Source organism: Myxine glutinosa, chromosome 9, assembly GCF_964187855.1.
Source record: "Myxine glutinosa chromosome 9, kmMyxGlut1.1, whole genome shotgun sequence".
In the NCBI taxonomy this organism is placed as follows: Eukaryota; Metazoa; Chordata; class Myxini; order Myxiniformes; family Myxinidae; genus Myxine; species Myxine glutinosa.
Window position 1 is genome coordinate 149,764,537 of NC_136269.1, and position 22,656 is coordinate 149,787,192.

The 22,656-nt window shown below is 46.4% G+C and overlaps 1 protein-coding gene across 1 annotated transcript in view; it reads left to right on the top strand.

The window, feature by feature from the left end:
• ZFYVE26 (zinc finger FYVE-type containing 26) overlaps positions 1 to 22,656 on the top strand; it is a 332,760-nt gene that overhangs the window by 14,709 nt on the left and 295,395 nt on the right. The window contains exons 3-5 of the mRNA XM_068127936.2: positions 4,115 to 4,323; positions 6,139 to 6,232; positions 20,258 to 20,347. Of these exons, the coding sequence (XP_067984037.2) occupies positions 4,115 to 4,323; positions 6,139 to 6,232; positions 20,258 to 20,347 (393 nt within the window). The remainder of the gene's footprint in view (positions 1 to 4,114; positions 4,324 to 6,138; positions 6,233 to 20,257; positions 20,348 to 22,656) is intronic.

A 22,656-nucleotide genomic window follows, 5' to 3' on the forward strand; every position in this document is an offset into this window, starting at 1 on the left:
GGCCATAGTGTGTCCTATTCTCAGATGGAAGAGATCGACACTGCTCTGTGTCTCCAAAAGCTCTCGCTATCAGGGAGTGATGTTGCCCTCCCAGGTAACATCCATCCTGGCATATTCACAACCTTAGCCTGGGATAATATCGACCGTCTGGAAGAGACCACCAGTGGAGAAGGAACATCTCACAGAGTGAATGGGATTGCCGTACAAGCAAAGCCAATCACCCCAGTGTCCACCAGAACCATGCTGACTGTAGGAAAAACAAAGCAGAGAAGTATTGATGCACCACCACCAATGCTACCAGCATACAACGCTGGACAACGAGTGGGACCACCACAGAGCAAAAGTGCAGATGCTGACACTGCAGCTGAGACTCAGCTCGCCAGAGAGAAGAATCTTGTCTGGGTCATGGCACGCATGTCGCAACAAGAAGAGCAATCAATCAGCAGCTGGACAGGCTTCAACATCCGGACTCGAGATGACGTGATAGTCATTCCAGACAATGTAGGCTACCTGCCTACCATTAATGCTCCAGCGACACAAATGTCGACTGTCAATGAAGTGCTAAACCAGTCACTGAACATCATGCACTCCTTGGACCTGACAAAGATTGTCTGTGTCTTTGACCAGGCACTGTATGCAAAGGCTGTGGAGATTATATGGAAACACCCTGACAAGTTCCAAAACACCATCATCACCAGGCTCGGAGTATTCCACACCATCTGCACACTGATGGCAATAATAGGGAAGCGATTTCAAGATGCTGGATTGCGAGATCTCTGCATCGAGTCTGGTGTGATCGCAGAAGGTTCCATTAATGGTGTCATGGATGGCCGCAAGTACAACAGGGCAGTCCACCTACACAATAATGTCTATGAGGCACTCACTCGACTGGCCTGGAAGGGTTTCCTCTCGTGGCTGGAAGCCACTCACGCCAACGATGTGGTCCACATGGATGAGACACTGAGGATCATTGACAGCCTCTGCAAAGATATCTCACAGGCATCCCTGAAGCAGGTCCTCGGTGACCGCTCATGCGCACGCATCATGGAACTGTTTGGAATATACCTCGAGTTCCTCAGAGGTGGAAACGGCAGCCTCTCAGCATTCTGGATGTCGTATCTGGACATTGTCGAGATCTTGCTGGGTCTCATTCGAGCATCAAGAGAGGGAGACTGGGTGCTACACCTGGCATCAATTCGTGCAATGATCCCATGGTGCTTCGCATATGACAGGCTGAATTATGCACGCTACCTCCCATACTACTATGCCCAGATGTCCCAGCTGCCCACCACACACCCAGACGTGTATGCTGAGTTCATGCGAGGGGGATTCTCAGTTCAACTCGGTCCCAACAACCCCTTCGGAAGAATCCCTGTCGACCAAACGACCGAAGAGACAGTTAACAAAGACACCCAGACGGCAGGAGGGACAAAGGGGCTCAGCTTGAAACCAGGGGCTGTGAGCAAGTACTACCTGACAGCTGAGTACAGGACCATGTATCTGAGAGCACTGAGGGACATGATAGGTCAGGGCAGTTCCAAACTGTCTCATCCAGATATACATGCTCCAAAGATCAGGAAAGACGAAACTGCTGTCAAGTCCCTCATAGATCTCATGGAAAACAACTGGCTGAATCCAATGTTCCCTGACAACACTGACCTGATTGGTCTGTCCACTGGCACCATGGCTCCACCCGACGTGGCCAGGGACCTTCTGAAGGCGCTTGAAATAGGATATGGAAGTGCTGTCTGCAGGCTCGCCCAGCGGTGCCAAACCCTACCGAGCATGGATGGACAGTGGATGAAGATGGCAAGCTCGCCATCCACTGGATGCGTTCACCACCAGCACCAGATGTGGTCTTGGAACTCTTAGCTTGCAAGTGTGTGCGTTCCTGCAAATTGCCAAAATGCACATGCCTGACCAATGGACTGTCATGCACAGACATGTGCAAGCTACAAACCTGCAGTAACCAGAAACAACAGGAAGATGAAGAATCCTTCGAACTCGGAGACTCCGATGAAGACGAGCAGTTCGATGACTGACTATGATATCGCTAGTTTGGTACATTGACATACTCAGTATTATTCTGAAGAGCACAGGACGTGCTTTCCCTGGAAACACCCTCAGAATACATGTAGACATGTAGACATTTTGATAATGTGTTGTGTCATTTCATCTTTATGTGAAGCACTACCTGACCATACCGGGTACATAGCCTACAGTCTGTTAGTTCTGTTAGTATGTGATTTCCAACCATTTTGTATAACATTTGAGTACTAGTACTGTTTATAGCTATTGTGGCATACATGTACTTGAGATGGGCTCAGCAGATGAGCTCAGTACAGCCTCTGGACTTTCTTTCCCTTGATTCAGAAAACCGTTTGATTAATATGTGTTGTGACCTTTTCATGTTGTGACATGTTTATGTGACAATTTCCATAACAATCACGTACGTGTATTATAGTAGCTGTTGTATTCCAAAATTACACTATGTGAAGATTGTATGTTTAAAATAAGACATAAAGCGATAATTTTGGGATCTACATTGTCTCAGTACTTTCTGAATAATATGCCCAATTAGTCCATGGGCCCGTACCCAAAATTTCACACATGGACTAAATCAATCCGAACCGTCGAACGCCTTTTCACAGGGTGCGGGTATAAAATAGCTGATAACTACCACTAAGCTACCAGTCCAGAATTGCTATCACATCAGCATGTATCCCACATACATGCACCTTTCCAAAAATCATTACTAGAACTTGCCACCTCGGGTGGTACCAATTAGTGAAATTTCGGGTCCGGGCCCATGGACTATTTGTTTGCTAACTCTTTTTCCAGTCCATGCTGCTCTTCATCATCTTCACTAGCCTCCTCTCCCTCATTCTGCTTCTCTCCTTTGTATTTCTGCCCATCAACATCTGCCTTTTCCATTATTTTTCCTTTCGTTTGTGCTTCAGTTGGTGTTGGGCTAGCGGCTAGGGTGCCAGCTTAGGATCCTAGGATCCTGGGTTCGAATCCCGGTCGATCGCTGAATTAACGCCAGGGGGGTTGACTCAGCCTGTCATCCTTCCGAGGTCGGCTAATTGAGTACCAGTTCACTGGTAATTCCCTGTGTGTCGTAAAAAGGCGACAAACAGGGTTGGTGGCAGGAAGGGCATCCGGCCGTAAAACATTGCTTCAAAAAGGGGACCAAAAAAACAACAACAACCACGGTGCCCGAAAAAGGCCAACCCCCGCTTTGCGGGGAAAAATGGCCTCTAAAGGTGTTTTTTTTTTTTGTGCTTGAGTTACCTGGTCTTTGTCTCTGAACCGGTCTTGCCCCTCTTTCAAGGGGTACCGTCATTCTTTCCTTTTGCCACACTCTTTCTTCATCGCCATTGGTCCAGCTCTATGTCGGGGTTTTGTCCCCCGTCTCGTTGCCCAGCCAAAACCTCCTCTCATGCCATCTCGGCCAAATTCCTGACATCTCTGTCTTCACCGTCAAACGAGCGCTTATCTCCCCCCACTCTAATCTGTCTTTCCACTTGTTGCCTTGCCATAGATGTAATCTCTTCTATTTTAACTTTATCTCGATATCTTTTAATAGTTGAAAAGATCTTCCCAAATTTATCAAAGGGGCTCTGTCTGCCCTAGTGGCCAGTTTAGGTTATTTCAGCTGGTACCTGAACCGTTCACCTTTACCTTTACTCCCCCATGCCTCATGTATGGAATACATCTTGCATTGGAGGATTGTTTTCTCCTCTGGAGTATAGTCTTTGATGGTGGTGAGACAGTTTGCACCTTTACAGCTAATTGCTTTGGTGCATAATCCTGTCTTTTCACAAGGTGACGTTTTTCCTTGCTTGAGAAGGCACAGTCATTATTTTTTTACACCGCACTTTCTTTATTTTTTTACACAAGAACCGTGTGTGTGTGTGTGTGTGTGTGTGTGTGTGTGTGTGTGTGTGTGTGTGTGTGTGTGTGTGTGTGTGTGTGTGTGTGTGTGTGTGTGTGTGTGTGTGTGTGTGTGTGTGTGTGTGTGTGTGTGTGTGTGTGTGTGTGTGTGTGTGTGTGTGTTAGTTAGTTATTTACATTGCACTTGTACAATTGCATTGTTACTTGTACATTGCAGCTGATTGATCGATCTGCTCAGCATCCCTTTTGTGGTGAAGCTCTGGCTTCAGCACGCCGACTGCCAGGTTTCGTTCACCGAAGACTTCATGCAGGACACTGGGAGCTAGCTCGGACCATCTTGGCCCAGCTGCGGCCTTGGCAGCAAGAGCTTGGAGTAAACATACACGCTGTGCTTGTGGCTCTCACTGCCAGCCCTGATGTTATACAGTGAGTTTAATAAGTGCAACATAACCCAAACATCCTCTGTCACATGATGACAGGTTTGTCATGGTATATGATGAGTATTCTGTCTCTTCTTCGGTCTCCACACGTTATTGAGTTAGTTTCCAACTAATTAGGTCATCTCATCTCGATTCTTGAAGAGATGAGCTTATAAAATGGATCGTGATGTTCGGATGTTTGCCAGTACGTCCGTTAATATTTTGCGATTTTTGCTACTCCTCCCTTATCACCCGGCTGATCGTTCTGAAACTTGACACATGATACAAGACAGTAGCCCACACAATCGCTCAGTCCTTGCTTTTTCGATTTTGGATAATGGGGTTCCCACGGGGAGTTGTGCCCCCGAACTTTGGATCCATACTCGTCCCTTAATAGTCCCCTACCGGTGTACACCGGAGGGGACTATAGGTTTGCACGCCGTCCCTCAGTCTGTCAGTCTGTCAGTCTGTCAGTCCGTCACGCAAAGAACAGTTTTTCGGACTTTTCTTCTAAACGCTTAATGCTAATGATTTCAAACTTGGCACATCGTTTCCTCATGATAAGTTACAGATCAAGTTCGAACTTCACGACGTTTCGATCATTTTTGACAAAGTTATGGCACTTTGAACTTTGGGAATTCTGATAATTCTGATGATCCTTAACTCAGTGCCATTTGAAGTTTTAATTTCCTTTATAAAAGATTTTCTCTTCAATAATAAGACCGATTGAGATCAAATTTTCACCATAGGAGGGACTCGGGCTGTAGAATATTTTAATGGTAATTATGACGTCACAGGTCACGTGGTTCGGGCGCCATATTGGTTTTCGTGAAAACACGAAAACCCCTTTTTCTCTGCAACGGCTGAACAGATCGAGGCCAATCTTTGTAGGCAGAATCGCATACCCATGACGAATAAAAAAAGTCAGCGAGCATGACGTCATGCATCACATGGTTTCAGAGTTATGACGTTTTTAAGCATGAACCTTTAAAACCGAGCCCCTCCCTCATTTTTGATCCAATCGAGGGGAAACTTCACAGATCTGTTCCGCATGTCAGTCTACTAAAATGTCCTTTTGGAATTTGCGATAGCTCACGTAGTTTGGCAGATATCGTTAATTAAACGAAAATATTTTAAAAATGGATATCTCTTGAATCGCTTTATTGATCGACGTGAAACTTCATACTATAGTAGAACTCATGAGCAGTAACAAGTGTGCAAAATTTCAACATGATTGGATGTACGGTCTGGAAGCTAGAAGTTGTTATTGCCTGAAGAAGAAGAGGTATCACGTGTGCGGATTTAATTATTTATCACGTACAGACTGAAAGCATCGTTGGACACGACCTGTCGCGGTCATTTTAACCTCAAATAAAATTCTAATTTAAGATTTGTCAATAGCTGAGGTATATTAACAAACGAATAAAACAGATTTGGTCAAATTCTGACTTTTTTTAACTCGATCGCATAATTTGACAGAGTTGTGACAAGCTGAGGAAGAAGAAACCTCGCATTGGCTTCTCCAATGTGCCATAAAAAAATGGATATCTCTTGAATCGCGAGTAGCTCAGACCGTGAGTTGATAATTATATAATTCACACAGTGCAATATGTGCAGGCTGCTCCACGGAGCGACCTTGCGGGCTTATCAACGAGGCGAGGCGTGACACACGTGTCTCAGCATACCTCAGATCAAGTTTGAAAACCAGCATCAACCGTGCATAAATTTGCATATTCGATCATTTTTGACAAAGTTATGGCACTTTGAACTTTGGTAGGGGACATGTATTGCAGCGCAATACTCAGAATGCTTGTTCTTGCAGAAATACGAGTACCTTACCTGCAGCCTGCTTGGCATGGCTCTGCATTTGTGAGCATGAAGGACAACAAGAAGAAGAAGAACCACAAAGACTGCGGGTGAACACTTCTTTATAAACTCTTTTGAAGGTCCGCAGACACGGGGGTGTTTTTTATGTGATTATGTTTGGTTTTTCAGTAATAAGAACTGGAACTGAAAGTGTTTTTTTATTCTAACAATTTTATGAGATGTGGAGTTAACAAGCAAGACCGGCGGGTTCCTCCCCTAAAAATTCCAGAAAACGCAATGGTCATGACGTCATCTGCATGACTACATCAAGGGAAAGATTGCTTCAGCACGCAAAAGATAATGGCCATACAACTCACTTCAGACTCGTCAGAAAGTGAATTTGAATAATTTTCTGATCAATAATCCTCATATTAGGGTGGAGACTGAAGGTGATTTAGGCTGGAATTTGTAATTCATTCAGGATGCAGCCGATAAATTGCCTACTCCGCAAAAGGAACCATAGGATCTTTCATGTCCACTGTGCTAGAAGAAGAGACACCGGTCTAAGAAGTATTTGTGCAAATCTAGTGAGGGATATTTCAAATGATCCAAGGGTTGAGATACTTTGTGATGCAATGCCCTGCCTCGGAAGTACCAACATGATAGTTTATCAGCGGTCGAGAATCCCTCGAGTGCCTCGGTGGTCCTTTTGTCCATCCACATACCTCACCAACGGCTCCCAACAGACTATCTTTCATTGACATCCAACCACATTCAAGCTCAACCACATCATCCTCTACCCTACTCAACCTCTCTTTTAATGCATGCCTTACTGTCACCTCTTTCAACCTCCACACCTTCATTCTCGGGTGAAGTACCAACCGAGACGAAGGTGATGAATATCGGAAAGACGAAGGTGATGGCAAGTGGTAAAGCATGTGGTGAGGTGGAAAGAACTGGGAAGTGGCCCTGTGCTGTGTGTAGGAAGGGTGTCGGAGTGAACTCCATTCAATGTGCAATGTGTGCTGAGTGGATTCATCAAAAATGTAGTGGTCCGAGAGGGTCATTAACCATTGTGGCAGCTACATTCAAATGTAAGGTGCGCACAGAGGGAGCTGCAGATGGAGGAAATGTTGAGTTGGATCTTGGAGACGGCGTGAAGCTGGAAGGTGTGAAAACATTTTGCTACCTCGGAGACATGCTGAATGGAGAAGGTGGATCAGACTCGGCAACGGTTGCTGGAGTGAGATGTGCATGGAAGAAGTTTCGGGAACTGAGTGGCGTGCTGATGAGGAGGGGAGTGTCGTTGAAACTGAAGGGAAAGGTGCATGCTGCATGTGTGAGAAGTGTTATGATTTATGGGAGCGAGACATGGGTAATGAACGTAGAGCAGCAACGAAGGCTGGAAAGGGTGGAAATGCGAATGGTTCGGTGGATGTGTGGAGTATCGTTGAGAGAGAGGAAGACAAATGATGAATTGCGAAAGATGATGGGAATAGAGCCTGTGATTGATGCTGTGAAGAGGAACAGGTTGAGATGGTTTGGCCATGTGTTGGGGAAGGATGAAAGTGACTGGTTGAGAAGAGTGGAAATGAATGTAGAAGGAAGCAGAGGACGGGGAAGACCGAGAAAGACTTGCCTAAAGATGGTGGAGGAAGAAATGCGGGCAAGGGGGTTAACAAGGAGAGATGCAGAAAATAGGGCAAAATGGAGAAGATTGTCATGGGGACCGCAAGGATAACCCCCGTTCTAGCAGGGGAAATGGCCTTAAAATGCATGTTGTGTTTTGTTGTATTTAAAATCACATGTTCCCCATGAAGAAGCCTTCTGTGAGAGGACAAGTAGAGCAAGCTGATCTCGTTGGAGTTTTTTGTAGAAGAGATTGATTGTAGTTTTCTCTGGGTGAATTGACCCCAGTTGGGATCACACTGTGTTTTTGGAGGCAGCCTCAGTGTGAAAAGGACAAAGGGGGCCACGAGGTCTAGTTGAGTGCTACTCATCGCTGGTGCTGCTCGTGGCAGTTTTACCTCATCTTTGGACCGACTTCGTCACTGCTTCTCGTTTTGCACCTGGTTTCCAAAGCTGGCTGCATTGAGGCCTGTGTCCACCCTGCACAATGTAGAGAAAAGGAAGTCCTCGCCTGCATTCTTATCACTTGTACAAGTGTGATCTGTGGCACCTAGTGGGTTAGGATTTGCTTTATTTCTAAATCATTGTACATAAGTTTGAAAATTCCCTGTTAGAAAGTCTTTGCTGCTTTGCTTGTATGCGTGATTGCTTTTACTGCTGTGCTTATCAATGTTTTCATGCAAACTGTTGATGCCATTCATGTTATTGTAGTTCAAGCCTGTAATTCTTACCTTTTTCTCATAATTTCTTTCTACCTGAAATGGAGGGGGGAGGGGGGCTCCCGGCTTCTGGCTCGTAGCACGTGAGCAAGATTGATTCCGCCATCTTTGCCTTTCTTTGTTAAAACTTTGTGCAGAAAAGTATGTTTTGTGTCTTGTCTTATCCAAACCATTAAATCACGGCACCTTTCCTGGATTTACTGTTCTCTATTATCCTCCGTACTAGCTAGCCTTACCGTAGGATTCCGGAGCCTACTTTTCATTCCCATTTACCTCTTTGTGTCCTTTGACTCCCTTGGTTTGTACCGTTAATTACAGTATCTTGTCAACCCTCTTCCCTGAATTTTTCCTTACAATATATACCCTTTAAAATGGAAGAAAACATATCTGATCCCATCTCCTTTTGTGTGTGTATGTGTGTGTTTGCCATAAATTTCGGCCCATTTTAATGATCCTTGGGGAACGGTAAAGTTGTGGTATTTATTGAAGGCAGTGCAATAAAAGACTGTTTGGGACATATCCCAAGATTTTACGTCCCAACGCTGAGGGTACTGTATTGATGGAGCCTCAGATGTGACATTGATGGAGCCTTGTTAGACCTCGACATTTACGGGGATACGTTCATGGAAAGTTTTTTTTTTTTTTTTTTTGTATACAAGATCAGTCCCTGGTGTTGGGCTAGCGGCTAGGGTGCCGGTTTAGGATCCCTAGGATCCTGGGTTCGAATCTCGGTCGATCGCCGAATTAATGCCAGGGGGGTTGACTCAGCCTGTCATCCTTCCGAGGTCGGCTAATTGAGTACCAGTTCACTGGTAATTCCCTGTTTGTCGTTGAAGGCGGCAAAAAGGGTTGGCGTCAGGAAGGGCATCCGGCCGTAAAACATTGCTTCAAAAAGGGGACCAAAAAACAACAACTACCACGGTCCCCGAAAAGGCCAACCCCCGCTTTGCGGGGAAAAATGGCCTCTAAACGGTGGTTTTTTTTTTTATACAAGATCGAGGCTCGTGAAAGAGCGAACATTAATCACACAGAAAGACAAACCGACACATAAAACATATAACATCGGGAGCGGTAGACAAGATGGGGAGAGAGGGGGAAGGACACAAACACAACATTTGAGAGCAGGGACCGAGAGACATGGAGACATAGAGATCTGAGAGAGGGTGAGGGCTTTGGGGGGGGGGGCGTGGGAAGGGGGGAGGGAGAGGTATAAAACATATGGACACTGCCAGGACTTCCAGGAAAGAAGTTGGAATTTCAAACGAGGTGGATCTGGGGTGAATTAGCGGGGGTAGAAAAGATCAAGGTTTTGGATGGGGGAAGATAAGAGATGGTGGTGACCAGCTGTTTTAAAGACCTGGGGGGAGGAGTGGGATTGAAGGGAGTGAGGGAGTTTGTTCCAGAGGTGGGACAAAAGAGGAATGAAAGAGTGAAGGTGAGCAGAGAGCCGAGATTTCGGCAGTTTAACCATCAGAGGGTTGCTGGAAGATCTTGTGCGACCTGTAGGAATATTTGGGGGACAGAGCACAGAGAGAGCTGGGGGTGCAAGGCCGGAGAGGAGTCGGTAGAAGACAGAAAGACCACCTACCTGCCTGCGGTGAGTGAGTGAAAGGCCCTCAGAGATAGCTTCATCGTGGGAGATTCCAATAATTCTGAAAGCTTTGGTTTCAACAGCGTGAAGCCAATCTAGGTGTGAGGCAGGAGCACCAGCCCATAGGGGAGAACAGTATTCCATTGAGCTGCGGATGAAAGCCTTGCATGTGGTGAGGAGCTCAGGTGTGCCGAGGAAGGACATCACACGACGGAGGATGCCCAGTTGGCGACTGGCTTTGGAGGCCAGCTTGGAAATGGTTTTCCCAAGAAAGATCATGGCAGATAGTGAGACCCAAAAGCTTGAGCGACAGAACTTCTTGGAGAGGATTGTTGAGAAAGTAGATGGGAGGGTTGTCCAGTCGATCTTTTCGGAGAGACATAGTAAGAGTGTGAGATTTGTCAGGATCGAAAGACATGTTCCACTTGTTTGACCAGTCTGTGATTTTGTCCAAGTCTTCAGAGAGTGAGGAGGCTGCAGACTGCCGATCTGAGGGAAGAGGAATGGAGCGGCAGAGAGTGGAGTCATCAGCAAATAGATAGAGAGGATTTTCAAGAGAGTCAGAGAGATCATTGATGAAGACCAGAAAAAGCACAGGGCCCAGAACACTGCCTTGGGGAACTCCAGCCTGAACAGGAAGAGGAGATGAGAGAAACCCATTCAGGGCCACACGTTGACGACGACTAGAGAGGAAGTCCGCCAGCCATGCGTGGAGATTTCCATGGATACCAAAGGAGGAGAGTTTGGTGAGCAGAGCGGGGTGCCAGACCATATCGAAGGCACGTGATATGACGAGGGAGATGCCTCTAATTTCCTGTTTGGCATTGAGGACCTCCATCCATTGTTGAGACAGCAGAAGCAGCATGTCCAGAGTAGAGTGACCTGGTCTGAAACCAAATTGATGATCAGAGATCAAGCCATTGGAGAAGAGGAAAGATTTCATATCCGAAGCAATGATGGATTCCATGACTTCGCTGATAATTGGGAGAAGGCTGATTGGTCTGTAGTTGCTAGGATCTGTTTTTGCACCTTTTTTGTGCAAAGCGGTGATGTTGGCTGATTTCCAAGCAGATGGCAGTTGACCTTGAGCAAAAGAGAGGGTGAAGAGAACAGAGAGAGGGTGAGATAGAGCGGCAGAGCAGGATTTTAGGACCCGTGGGCTGATGCCGTCGGGTCCAGTTACAGAATCAGAGTCGAGGGTTGACAGAAACTTTTCCACCTTGTCAGGAGGAAAGGACACGGAGTCCAGGAGCAGCTGGGTACGACTGGGTATGGTGGGTACAGAGAGGGATGGGTTTGGGACACAAGATTAAGAGGCAAACACAGAGTTGAGGCATTCAGCTTTTTCACGTGCGGAGTCAGCTGTGTAGCCGTTTGAGGTAAGGGAGGGGATGGAGGGGGAAGAAACACCAGAAACGGATTTGAACAGACGCCACCAGGATTTGGAAGAGGGAGACAGATAAGAGAGTTCGGTCTTGAGAACGGAGAGATATTGCTTCCTGGCTCTCCTGAGGGTGGACACACACTTGTTTCGGGCTTTGTGAAAGGAAATGAGATTTCCTTCCGTTGGATTTGCTTTCCAGGAGACGAAGGCAAGTTGTTTCTGGGCAACAGCCTCACCACAAGATTCCGTGTACCATGGACGGGAGGAAGGGTATGACAACTGAAGACGAGATGGGATAAACCTGTGCATGAGAGAGAGCAATTTACTTTGGAAGAATTCCCAGGATGAGTTGATGTCAGAGGTGGTAGAGATGGGAGACCAGTCCAGATGATTGATGGCTGCTTGAAGACCGTGCCAGTTGGCCTGAGTGAAATGCCAGACTCGTCGATGCTGAGCAGGCTCCCTGAGAATGGTCAGAGAGATGTCCACTTTAACAAGGACATGATCAGATGATCCGATTGGAGCAGAAGAAGAGCAGCAGACATTTTCAGGGAAGTTAGTCATAACCAAGTCCAGAAGAGAAGATGCTCCATTGACTGAGATCCGGGTCGGGAAATTGACAGATTGTGTCAGTCCCAGTGAGTCGCAGAAGTCCTTTGCTGAGGAGCCATGGTTGGTGAGAGAGGTACCCACACCCAGCCAACTGGCATGATGACAGTTGAAATCACCACATATGAGGAAGAGAGAGTTGGGATGAGTAGATAGAAGTTGGTCCATATTATCAGACAGCGAGATGTAGATGGAGTCATCACTGTTTGGTGGACGGTACAACACACATATGAACAAGAGGTGGGAGCGAAGGGGAAGCCGTAGCCAGAGGTATTCCTGGGGGTGAGGTGGAGAGAGTGCAGTGCAGGGCGAGTGAGGAAGCGAGTTTTTGATAAAGATAGCAACCCCACCTCCAGGACGAGGCTCAGGTCTATCATACCGGAGGAGGGAGTAACCCGGGAGAGATACTAAGGAATCGGAGACATCATGAAGGAGGAAAGTTTCTGTTAAGCAGATCAAGTCTGGTTTGACAGAAGCAACCTGTATGGAGAGATCAGTCAAGTTTGAACGAAGGCCCCGGATGTTTGAGGTCCATACCGTTAATGAAGAGGAAGGGGGAGCATCGGATACAGGACAGGGGGGAGGAGGGGTAGGGTAAGATGTGGAAGAGGTAGGGAGAGCTGTTGAAGGTTTGTCAGAGATTTCAGAATAGCTCGGAGAAAGGGAAGGATGGGACGGACAAAAGGTTTGATGGTGATTAGATGAGGAACAATGAGGTGTTATTTGAGGAGGGGGAAGAGCGAGGCAGAAGGTTGGGGGAGATGGAGGTGAGACTTGGAAGGGGGAAGAAGCGGGGAGGGCGCTTTGAGAGGGGGAGTGAGAGGGGGGAAATTGAGAAGAAATGAGGGTGGGGAGATTTGAAGGGGAGGGGCGAGGGGGGAGTTTGGGAGGGAAGGGACAAGGGGAGGGATTTGAAAGGGATGGGATATGGGGGAGATTTGGAGGGGAGGGGTGAGGGAGGAGTCTAGGAGGGGAGGGGCGAGGGGGAGTCTTGGAGGGGAGGGGGTGAGGGGGTAGTTTAGGAGGGAGGTGGCAAGGGGGGAGATTTGAAAGGGATGGGTGATGGGGAGGATTAGGAGGGGAGGGGAAAGGGGGAAGATTTCAAAGGGATGGGTGATGGGGAAGATTTGGAGGGGAGGGGTGATGGGGAAGATTTGGAGGGGAGGGGTGATGGGGAAGATTTGGAGGGGAGGGGTTATGGGGAAGGTTTGGAGGGGAGGGGTTATGGGGAAGATTTGGAGGGGAGGGGTTATGGGGAAGATTTGGAGGGGAGGGGTGAGATTTGATTTTAGAAAGTGTACGATTAATGGGAAATGAACATTTATTGCAAAATGAGTTTCTTGTGACCTTCGAGTTAAACATACGTTTGAGGATGCTGGAGGGAGGATGGAGTGCAGGAGAGTTTAGGGAATGTAGAAAAAGGCACTATAGGAGATTTTTTTTTTTTTTTTTTTTGGGGATGAATAGATTTGGTGAGCAAGTCGAAAGCAGCCTTTTAAAGAAGAAGAAGAAGTGCTGCGAATGTTGAATCGGTGAATGTGTGGAGGCATTATTTCAATGGAAAAAGAGGGGATAGGTTCCCGGCGGTTCAAGATTCATGAAAACATTGCTTGAAATGGTGACACTGCAAATGCCGGGGACATTGTTTCAATGGAGAAAGGGGTGGATAGGTTCCTGGCAGTTCGTAATTCATGACAAATGCCCCCAATTGGTAACACTGCGAATGTCGGGACATTGTTTCAATGGAAAAAGGATGGGTAGGTTCCCGGCAGTTCGTGATTTATGAAAAATGGCCCAAATGTTGACACTGTGAATGCTGGGACATTGTTTGAATGGAGAAAGGGGGGATAGGTTCCCGGAAGTTTGTAATTCATGAACAATGACCCAATTGGTGACTGTGAATGTCGGGGCATTGTTTCGAAGGAGAAGGGGGGGGGGGGGGGTTCCTGGCTGTTCGTGATGTATGAAAAATGGCCCAAATGGCGACGCTGCGAATGTCGGTGCATTGTTTAAATGGAAAAAGAGGGATAGGTTCCCGTCAGTTCGTGATTTATAAAAAAATGGCGACACTGTGAATGCTGGGACATTGTTTCAATGGAGAAAGGGGGGGATAGGTTCCCGGAAGTTTGTAATTCATGAACAATGACCCAATTGGTGACTGTGAATGTCGGGTCATTGTTTCGAAGGAGAAGGGGGGGGGGGGGTTGGTTCCTGGCTGTTCGTGATGTATGAAAAATGGCCCAAATGGCGACGCTGCGAATGTCGGGGCATTGTTTCAATGGAAAAGGAGGGGTAGGTTCCCGGAAGTTCATAATTCATGAAAGATGGCCGAATTGGTGACACTGCGAATGTCGGGGAATTCTTTTCAATGGAAAAGGTGGGGTAGGTTCCCAGCAGTTCATGATTAATGAAAAATTGCGCAAATGGCGACACTGCGAATGTCGGGACATTGTTTCAATGGAAAAGGAGGGCTAGGTTCCCAGCAGTTCATGATTAATGAAAAATGGCGCAAATGGCGACACTGCGAATGTCGAGACATTGTTTCAATGGAAAAAGAGGTTTAAGTTCCTGGCGGTTCGTGATTATTGAACAAGTACAAAAAGTTTTAATTAAAACAAAAGCAGCGTCGATGTTACACAATGCCTAGATGCAGCTGTGCCTATAACGTCAATGTTATAGGCACAGGACATTCCTATTGATTCGATTACCTGATGTTATTTTTGTGCAAAGTGAAAATATATCTCGGCAATTTCCCGTGTGTGGCGCCAATTTTTTAATATATCTCGGCATTTTCCCGTCTGTTATTTCAGGCGGTGTATGACTGACCATGCCGCGATTTAAACAAAATATATATATCTCGGCATTTTCCCGTCTGTTATTTCGGGCGGTGTATGACTGACCATGCCGCGATTTAAAAAAAAAATATCTCAATGGACTTGAAGTTACAGGCCTTTGAGAATTCATTTCGTTCTATAAAGGGCAACTTTCATCGGATTTTCTTCCCGTTTTTTTTCAACCGAGTCTAAAACTATGTTAGCGACTGTGAAAAATGAAATGATATATCGAATTTGATTTGAAATAAAACTGTGTGAGAGAGGAAGACACCACGGGCCTACAAAACAGGCCTCAAAGCTATGCGAGTTAATAAAATGGTGGATATTTGTTTATATGAAGCCTCTCCCAGAATGGGTGGAGCTATGGTTCCCAGAATGGGTGGAGCTTTGAGATTTTGTCTTCTCTGCAAGAACAAGAAGAAGAACAAGAAGAGCAACAACAACAACAGCAGAGGGCACTCTATGACCAGCGTCTGCGACGCGGCTAAAAATGGCCCAATTGGTGACACTGTGAATGTCGGGGCATTGTTTCAATGGAAAAAGAGGTATAATTTCCTGGCGGTTCGTGATTATTGAAAAATGGCCCAAATGGTGACGCTGCGAATGTCGGGGCATTGTTTCAATGGAAAAAGAGGGATAGGTTCCCTGCAGTTCGTAATTCATGAAAAATGGCCCAATTGGTGACACTGTGAATGTCGGGGCATTGTTGTCCCCCGTCGCACAGCTTAGCGAAAGGGGGACTATGGCTTTCCCCTCCGTCCGTGTGTCCGTGCGTGCGTGCATGTTTGCGTGCGTGCCTGCGTGCGTAAGCGAAGGACCGCATTCGAATTTGGTGTGTGGGTGCAACCCACGTCAAAATCCAAAATGGCCGCCGCCATGTATGTCTGATGCCATGTATGTCTTAACCTTGTGAGATGAATATCTTGAAAAATAAGCGAAGTACCAACTTCTAATCTGGTGTGTGGGTGTATCTAGGCATAAGGAAGAAGGCTATTGAAAATTGGGTCGCCACGTCAAAATCCAAGATGGCCGCCGCCATGTATGTCTGAACCTTTTATCCATGGAAATCTCCACGCATGGCTGACGGACTTCCTCTCTGGTCGTAGTCAACGTGTGGCCCTGAATGGGTTTCTCTCATCTCCTCTTCCTGCTCAGGCTGGAGTTCCCCAAGGTAGTGTTCTGGGCCCTGTGCTTTTTCTGGTCTTCATCAATGATCTCTCTGACTCTCTTGAAAATCCTCTCTATCTCTTTGCTGACGACTCTACTCTCTGTCGCTCCATTCCTCATCCCTCAGATCGGCAGTCTGCAGCCTCCTCACTCTCTGCAGACCTGGACAAAATCACAGACTGGGCAAACAAATGGAACATGTCTTTCAATCCTGATAAATCTCACACTCTTACGATGTCTCTCCGAAAAGACCGACTGGAAAACCCTCCCATCCACTTTCTGAATAATCCTCTCCAAGAAGTTCTGTCACTCAAGCTTTTGGGTCTCACTATTTGCCATGATCTTTCCTGGGAAAACCACATTTCAAATCTGGCCTCCAAAGCCAGTCGCCGACTGGGCATCCTCCGTCGTGCGAAGTCCTTCCTTGGCACACCTGAGCTCCTCACCACATACAAGGCTTTCATCCACAGCTCTATGGAATACTGCTCTCCCCTCTGGTCTGGTGCTCCTGCCTCACACCTAGCCCGTCTTCACGCTGTTGAAACCAAAGCGTTCAGAATCATTGGAATCTCCCACGATGAAGCTAACTCCAAGGGCCTTTCACTCACTCACCGCAGGCAGGTTGGTGGTCTTTCCGTCTTCTACCGACTCCTCTCTGGCCTTGCCCCCCCCAGCCCTCTCTGGGCTCTGTCCCCCAAATATTCCTACAGGTCGCACAAGATCTGCCTGCAACCCTCTTATGGTTAAACTGCCAAAATCAAGACTTTCTGCTCACCTTCATTCCTCTTTTCTCCCGCCTCTGGAACAAACTCCCTCACTCTCTTCAATCCCACTCCACCCTCCAGGTCTTTAAAACAGCTGTTCACCACCATCTCTTATCCTCCCCCATCCAAAACCTTGATCTTTTCTACCCCCGCTAATTTCGGTCCCCTTGTGTTTTATACTTCTCCCGCCCCCCCCCCCCCCCCCCTTCCCACGCCTCCTGCCCCCAAGCCCTCTCCCTCCCACACTCTCCCTGCTCTCAAATGTTGTGGTTGTGTGCTTCCCCTTCTCTCCCCATCTTGTCTTCCGCTCCCTCTTTTTGTATATTTTGTTTGTCTGGTTGATTTGTTTGTGAAATCAATGTTAGCTCTTTCACGAGCCTCGATTCAGTATACAAAAAAAAAAAAAAAAAAAAAAAAACCTTGCGAGCGGAATATCTTGAAAAATAAGCGAAGTACCAACTTTTAATCTGGTGTGTGGGTGTATCTAGGCATAAGGAAGAACGCTATTGAAAATTGGGTGGCCACGTCAAAATCCAAGATGGCCGCCTCCATGTATGTCTGAACCTTGTGAGCGAAATATCATATCATAGCATGTTTTCTGCGTCTTCCACTTTGTCAACTCACATCACTTCACTGATGGGGGACCTAGGCGTAACGCTTGTTTCAATTGAAAAAGGGGGGATATGTTCCCGGCTGTTCGTGATTAATGAAAAATGGCCCAAATGGTGGCGCTGCGAATGTCTGGGCATTGTTTAAATGGAAAAAGGGTGGATAGGTTCCCGGAAGTTTGTAATTCTTGAAAATGGCCCAATTGGTGACACTGTGAATGTCGGGACATTGTTTCAATGGAGAAAGGGGAGATAGGTTCCCGGTGGTTCGTGATTAATGAAAAATGACCCAAATGGCGACACTGCGAATGTCGGGACATTGTTTCAATGGAGAAAGGGGAGATAGGTTACCGGCGGTTCGTGATTAATGAAAAATGGCCCAAATGGCGACACTGCGAATGTCGGGACATTGTTTCAATGGAGAAAGGGGAGATAGGTTACTGGTGGTTCGTGATTAATGAAAAATGGCCCAAATGGCGACACTGCGAATGGCGGGACATTGTTTCAATGGAGAAAGGGGAGATAGGTTCCCGGCGGTTCGTGATTAATGAAAAATGACCCAAATGGCGACACTGCGAATGTCGGGACATTGTTTCAATGGAGAAAGGGGAGATAGGTTACCGGCGGTTCGTGATTAATGAAAAATGGCCCAAATGGCGACACTGCGAATGTCGGGACATTGTTTCAATGGAGAAAGGGGAGATAGGTTACCGGCGGTTCGTGATTAATGAAAAATGGCCCAAATGGCGACACTGCGAATGTCGGGACATTGTTTCAATGGAGAAAGGGGAGATAGGTTACCGGCGGTTCGTGATTAATGAAAAATGGCTCAAATGGTGGCGCTGCGAATGTCTGGGCATTGTTTAAATGGAAAAAGAGGAGATAGGTTACCGGCGGTTCGTGATTAATGAAAAATGGCCCAAATGGCGACACTGCGAATGTCGGGACATTGTTTCAATGGAGAAAGAGGAGATAGGTTACCGGCGGTTCGTGATTCATGAAAAATGACCCAAATGGCGACACTGCGAATGTCAGGACATTGTTTCAATGGAGAAAGGGGAGATAGGTTACCGGCGGTTCGTGATTAATGAAAAATGGCCCAAATGGCGACACTGCGAATGTCGGGACATTGTTTCGATGGAGAAAGGGGAGATAGGTTACCGGCGGTTCGTGATTAATGAAAAATGGCCCAAATGGTGACACTGCGAATGTCGGGACATTGTTTCAATGGAGAAAGGGGAGATGGGTTACCGGCGGTTCGTGATTAATGAAAAATGGCCCAAAGGGCGACACTGCGAATGTCGGGACATTGTTTCAATGGAGAAAGGGGAGATAGGTTACCGGCGGTTCGTGATTAAAGAAAAATGGCTCAAATGGCGACACTGCGAATGTCGGGACATTGTTTCAATGGAGAAAGAGGAGATAGGTTACCGGCGGTTCGTGATTCATGAAAAATGACCCAAATGGCGACACTGCGAATGTCAGGACATTGTTTCAATGGAGAAAGGGGAGATGGGTTACCGGCGGTTCGTGATTAATGAAAAATGGCCCAAATGGCGACACTGCGAATGTCGGGACATTGTTTCAATGGAGAAAGGGGGGATATGTTCCCGGCTGTTCGTGATTAATGAAAAATGGCCCAAATGGTGGCGCTGCGAATGTCTGGGCATTGTTTAAATGGAAAAAGGGTGGATAGGTTCCCGGAAGTTTGTAATTCATGAAAATGGCCCAATTGGTGACACTGTGAATGTCGGGACATTGTTTCAATGGAGAAAGGGGAGATAGGTTACCGGCGGTTCGTGATTAATGAAAAATGGCCCAAATGGTGACACTGCGAATGTCGGGACATTGTTTCAATGGAGAAAGGGGAGATAGGTTACCGGCGGTTCGTGATTAATGAAAAATGGCCCAAATGGCGACACTGCGAATGTCGGGACATTGTTTCAATGGAGAAAGGGGAGATAGGTTACCGGCGGTTCGTGATTAATGAAAAATGACCCAAATGGCGACACTGCGAATGTCAGGACATTGTTTCAATGGAAAAAGAGGGATAGGTTCCCGGCGGTTCGTGATTAATGAAAAAATGGCCCATGTGGTTTCACTGTGAATGTCGGGACATTGTTTTAATGGATAAAGGGGGGATACGTGCCCTGCGGTTCCTGATTCATAGGGGAAAATTATAAAAGGCTAAAAAAGTTTGACATGGTGTAAGACAAAACCAAACCTGGATATCAATGCAATTTTTACGGTGTAGCCCATAGGGCAATGGCGTCTGGAACAGCATATTCCCATTGTATGTTCTTCTTGCTACAATAAACTTCACCACATCTCGTCGCTCCTCAATTGTTGTAAAATAAATGTCCTCATCTTCGCCACAAAACAGCTCTTTAGAAAATACACAAGCATAAACTCTTCATGGAACAGAACCTCAGATTAAAGAACAAAATGATGTAAATGACCTGACAAAATGGTGGTTTTGATACACCTGTAAGTGGTCAGTGGTCAGTGGTCACTAGGTACGGACTTTTGGTATACACTTTGTATAACGGGTTGGACGGAGCAGTTTATTGGCAATATTTTCATTTCTAATTGTGACATTAGTGAACCTTTTATGAGATTAATTGATGTTTTATTGGGATTAAACAGTATTATTGATTCCATGAGTACGTGACTTGATTGTCAGCGTTTAACCATCTCCGATTGATGTAAAATCCCTCATCATCTACTTGCAGATTGTCTCCTTCCATTATTGTCGTTACTGTTGCTTTTATTGATCAGCAAGTGGTGATCGTAGTATTTCTTTCTCGTGTTCACATTTGTTTCTCTTCAGGGCTCATCCTGTAAGTCACTCCGACAGATTGTGGGGCTGCGGTTGCTGCTTCAGCTTCATGACCCCATTGTCACAGACGCTGCAGCTGAGGTAATTAAGTTGTTGAGTAAACGTTAGGAGAGATGTTTCAGGTGTTGTGGTGTACTAGTATATTGGAAAGGCGGCTTTGAGGCTGCTTGCCTTTGCTTGAGTAATTTGGTAATTTGGTGCTTGTGCTCGTTTCTAATGCATTAATGTTACAATTTTTGCCATTAATACATTTTGTTTCAATTTTTCAGGGACTGGTGTTGGGCTCGTGGCTAGGGTGCCAGCTTAGGATACCAGGATCCTGGGTTCGAATCCCGGTCGATCGCTGAATTAACGCCAGGGGGTTGACTCAGCCTGTCATCCTTCCGAGGTCGGCTAATTGAGTACCAGTTCACTGGTAATTCCCTGCTTGTTGCAAAAAGGCGACAAAAAGGGTTGGCGTCAGGAAGGGCATCCGGCCGTAAAACATTGCTTCAAAAAGGGGACCGAAAAAACAACAACAACCACGGTCCCTGAAAAAGGCCAACCCCTGCTTTGCGGGGAAAAATGGCCTCTAAATGTGGTTATTTTTTATTTATTATAAATGGCCTCTAAAGGTGGTTGTTCTTTCTTCTTAGGATCGTCATTTGTGAAATATCATGTAAAAAGTTGCCGGGTAAAAAGTTGTTGAGGTAACGGGGTAGTTGTTTTTCAGCTACCTCAGGGAGTGACGTCCCTGGCTTATGCAAGTCCCGAGCTCAGCTGGGTCCGCCTACCATTACCTGGTATTGACTCCATGTCCAGTGTAACGGATCCCCACTACCTTGTGGGGTAAGCCTCTTTAGGCTCAGGCTATGAGAGGGACACTCAGATATCAAACCGCACTTGTAGGTCAGGCTCGGCAGAGCTACATTGTGGATTAATGTGCACATGAAAATCAATGGTGACCAATTTAGGCATCATTGTGCAGCATCTGCAGACAGCTGTGTCCACTTCGGACATCAAGGGCAGCCGTTATCATACCGACGACCTGGCCAGTCTGCTGCGCCTATGTGCATCAGAATTCACATTGCATTTACTGCACCTGCAGCCAACGATGCTCATAGGATAGAAAGTGGGAGAGGGATAGCACACACCTCTATCACTTTAATTACTACTTTGTACAGGTTTTCCCCTTCATTGACACCAGCTCATTTGCTCACCTGCTCGCCACCCATTTTTACATGTACAGCCATTGCACAAAGCACAATGTTTGGTGAGCACGCCAGCAAAGGAAAGAGATTTGTTGAAAGCGACGACTCTCACCATCTTCATTATCATGTGAATGGCGCCGACCCAAGACTTCAAGCGACGTTGAGTGTGAATATCAATCATGCCTTTGTCATTGCCTTAATGATGGCTAGCTTAAGGCTGAATGTGGCATTGAGCAGCCCAAGCGGTGGTGGATGTTCAGCATTTTAACGAGCTTGTCCAAGCATGCTCATTATCAGGAGTACAATTGTCCAAATTTTATTCCTCTCTAGAAATTACCAATTGAGTCGGAATGGTTTTCACGCAGGACGTCCTGCACAAGCATACATGCATGTGATTCTTAGATAAGTGAGTACAAGCCAAATGTGTCCTCCAAGGTAATTCGCGAACGAAGAAAATGGCAGCTTAGGAAGGACTTTGCATAACGGAGGGTGCCCAGTCGGCATATGGCTTTAGTGGCCAACTTTGAAATGTGATTTGCCAAGAGAGATAATGGCTGTGAGGGTGACCCAAGAGTTTGAGTTATTGGACTCCTACGAGAGGATTGTTGAGAAAGCAGGTAGGAAGTTTTGCAGCACTAAATTTGGAGGGAGAGAGGGAGATAGGATCCCCGGATCCCCGGATCCCCGGATCCCCAGATCTGTGCCTCGACACAATCCTGTCTCTGAGCTATGCAGGCAGTTCCTTCGACCTCATGGCTTGGTTTTTGCTCTGATATGCATTGTCAGCTGTGAGACCTTATATAGACAGGTGTGTGCCTTTCCAAATCCTGTCCAGTCAATTGAATTTACCACAGGTGGACTCCAATCAAGGTGTAGAAACATCTCAAAGATGATCAAGAGAAATGGGAGGCACCTGAGCTAAATTTCAAGTGTCATAGCAAAGGGTATGAATACTTATGTCAATGTGATATTTCAGTTTTTTTCTTTTTGAAAATCCATCCACCAGCTCCGCAGAGTTATCTGCTTTGCCCTGACTATCTCCCATTCTTATACCTTAGTTCCCTTGCTGTGTTTCCCCGACAGCCAGTCCTCAAAGAATCATTTTTCCGTTCTTCTATTGTCTATCACATGCATCCTTAGCACTGACATAGACTCCCATCAATAAATAATCCTTTTTCTATCAATTTTACTGTTATCTTT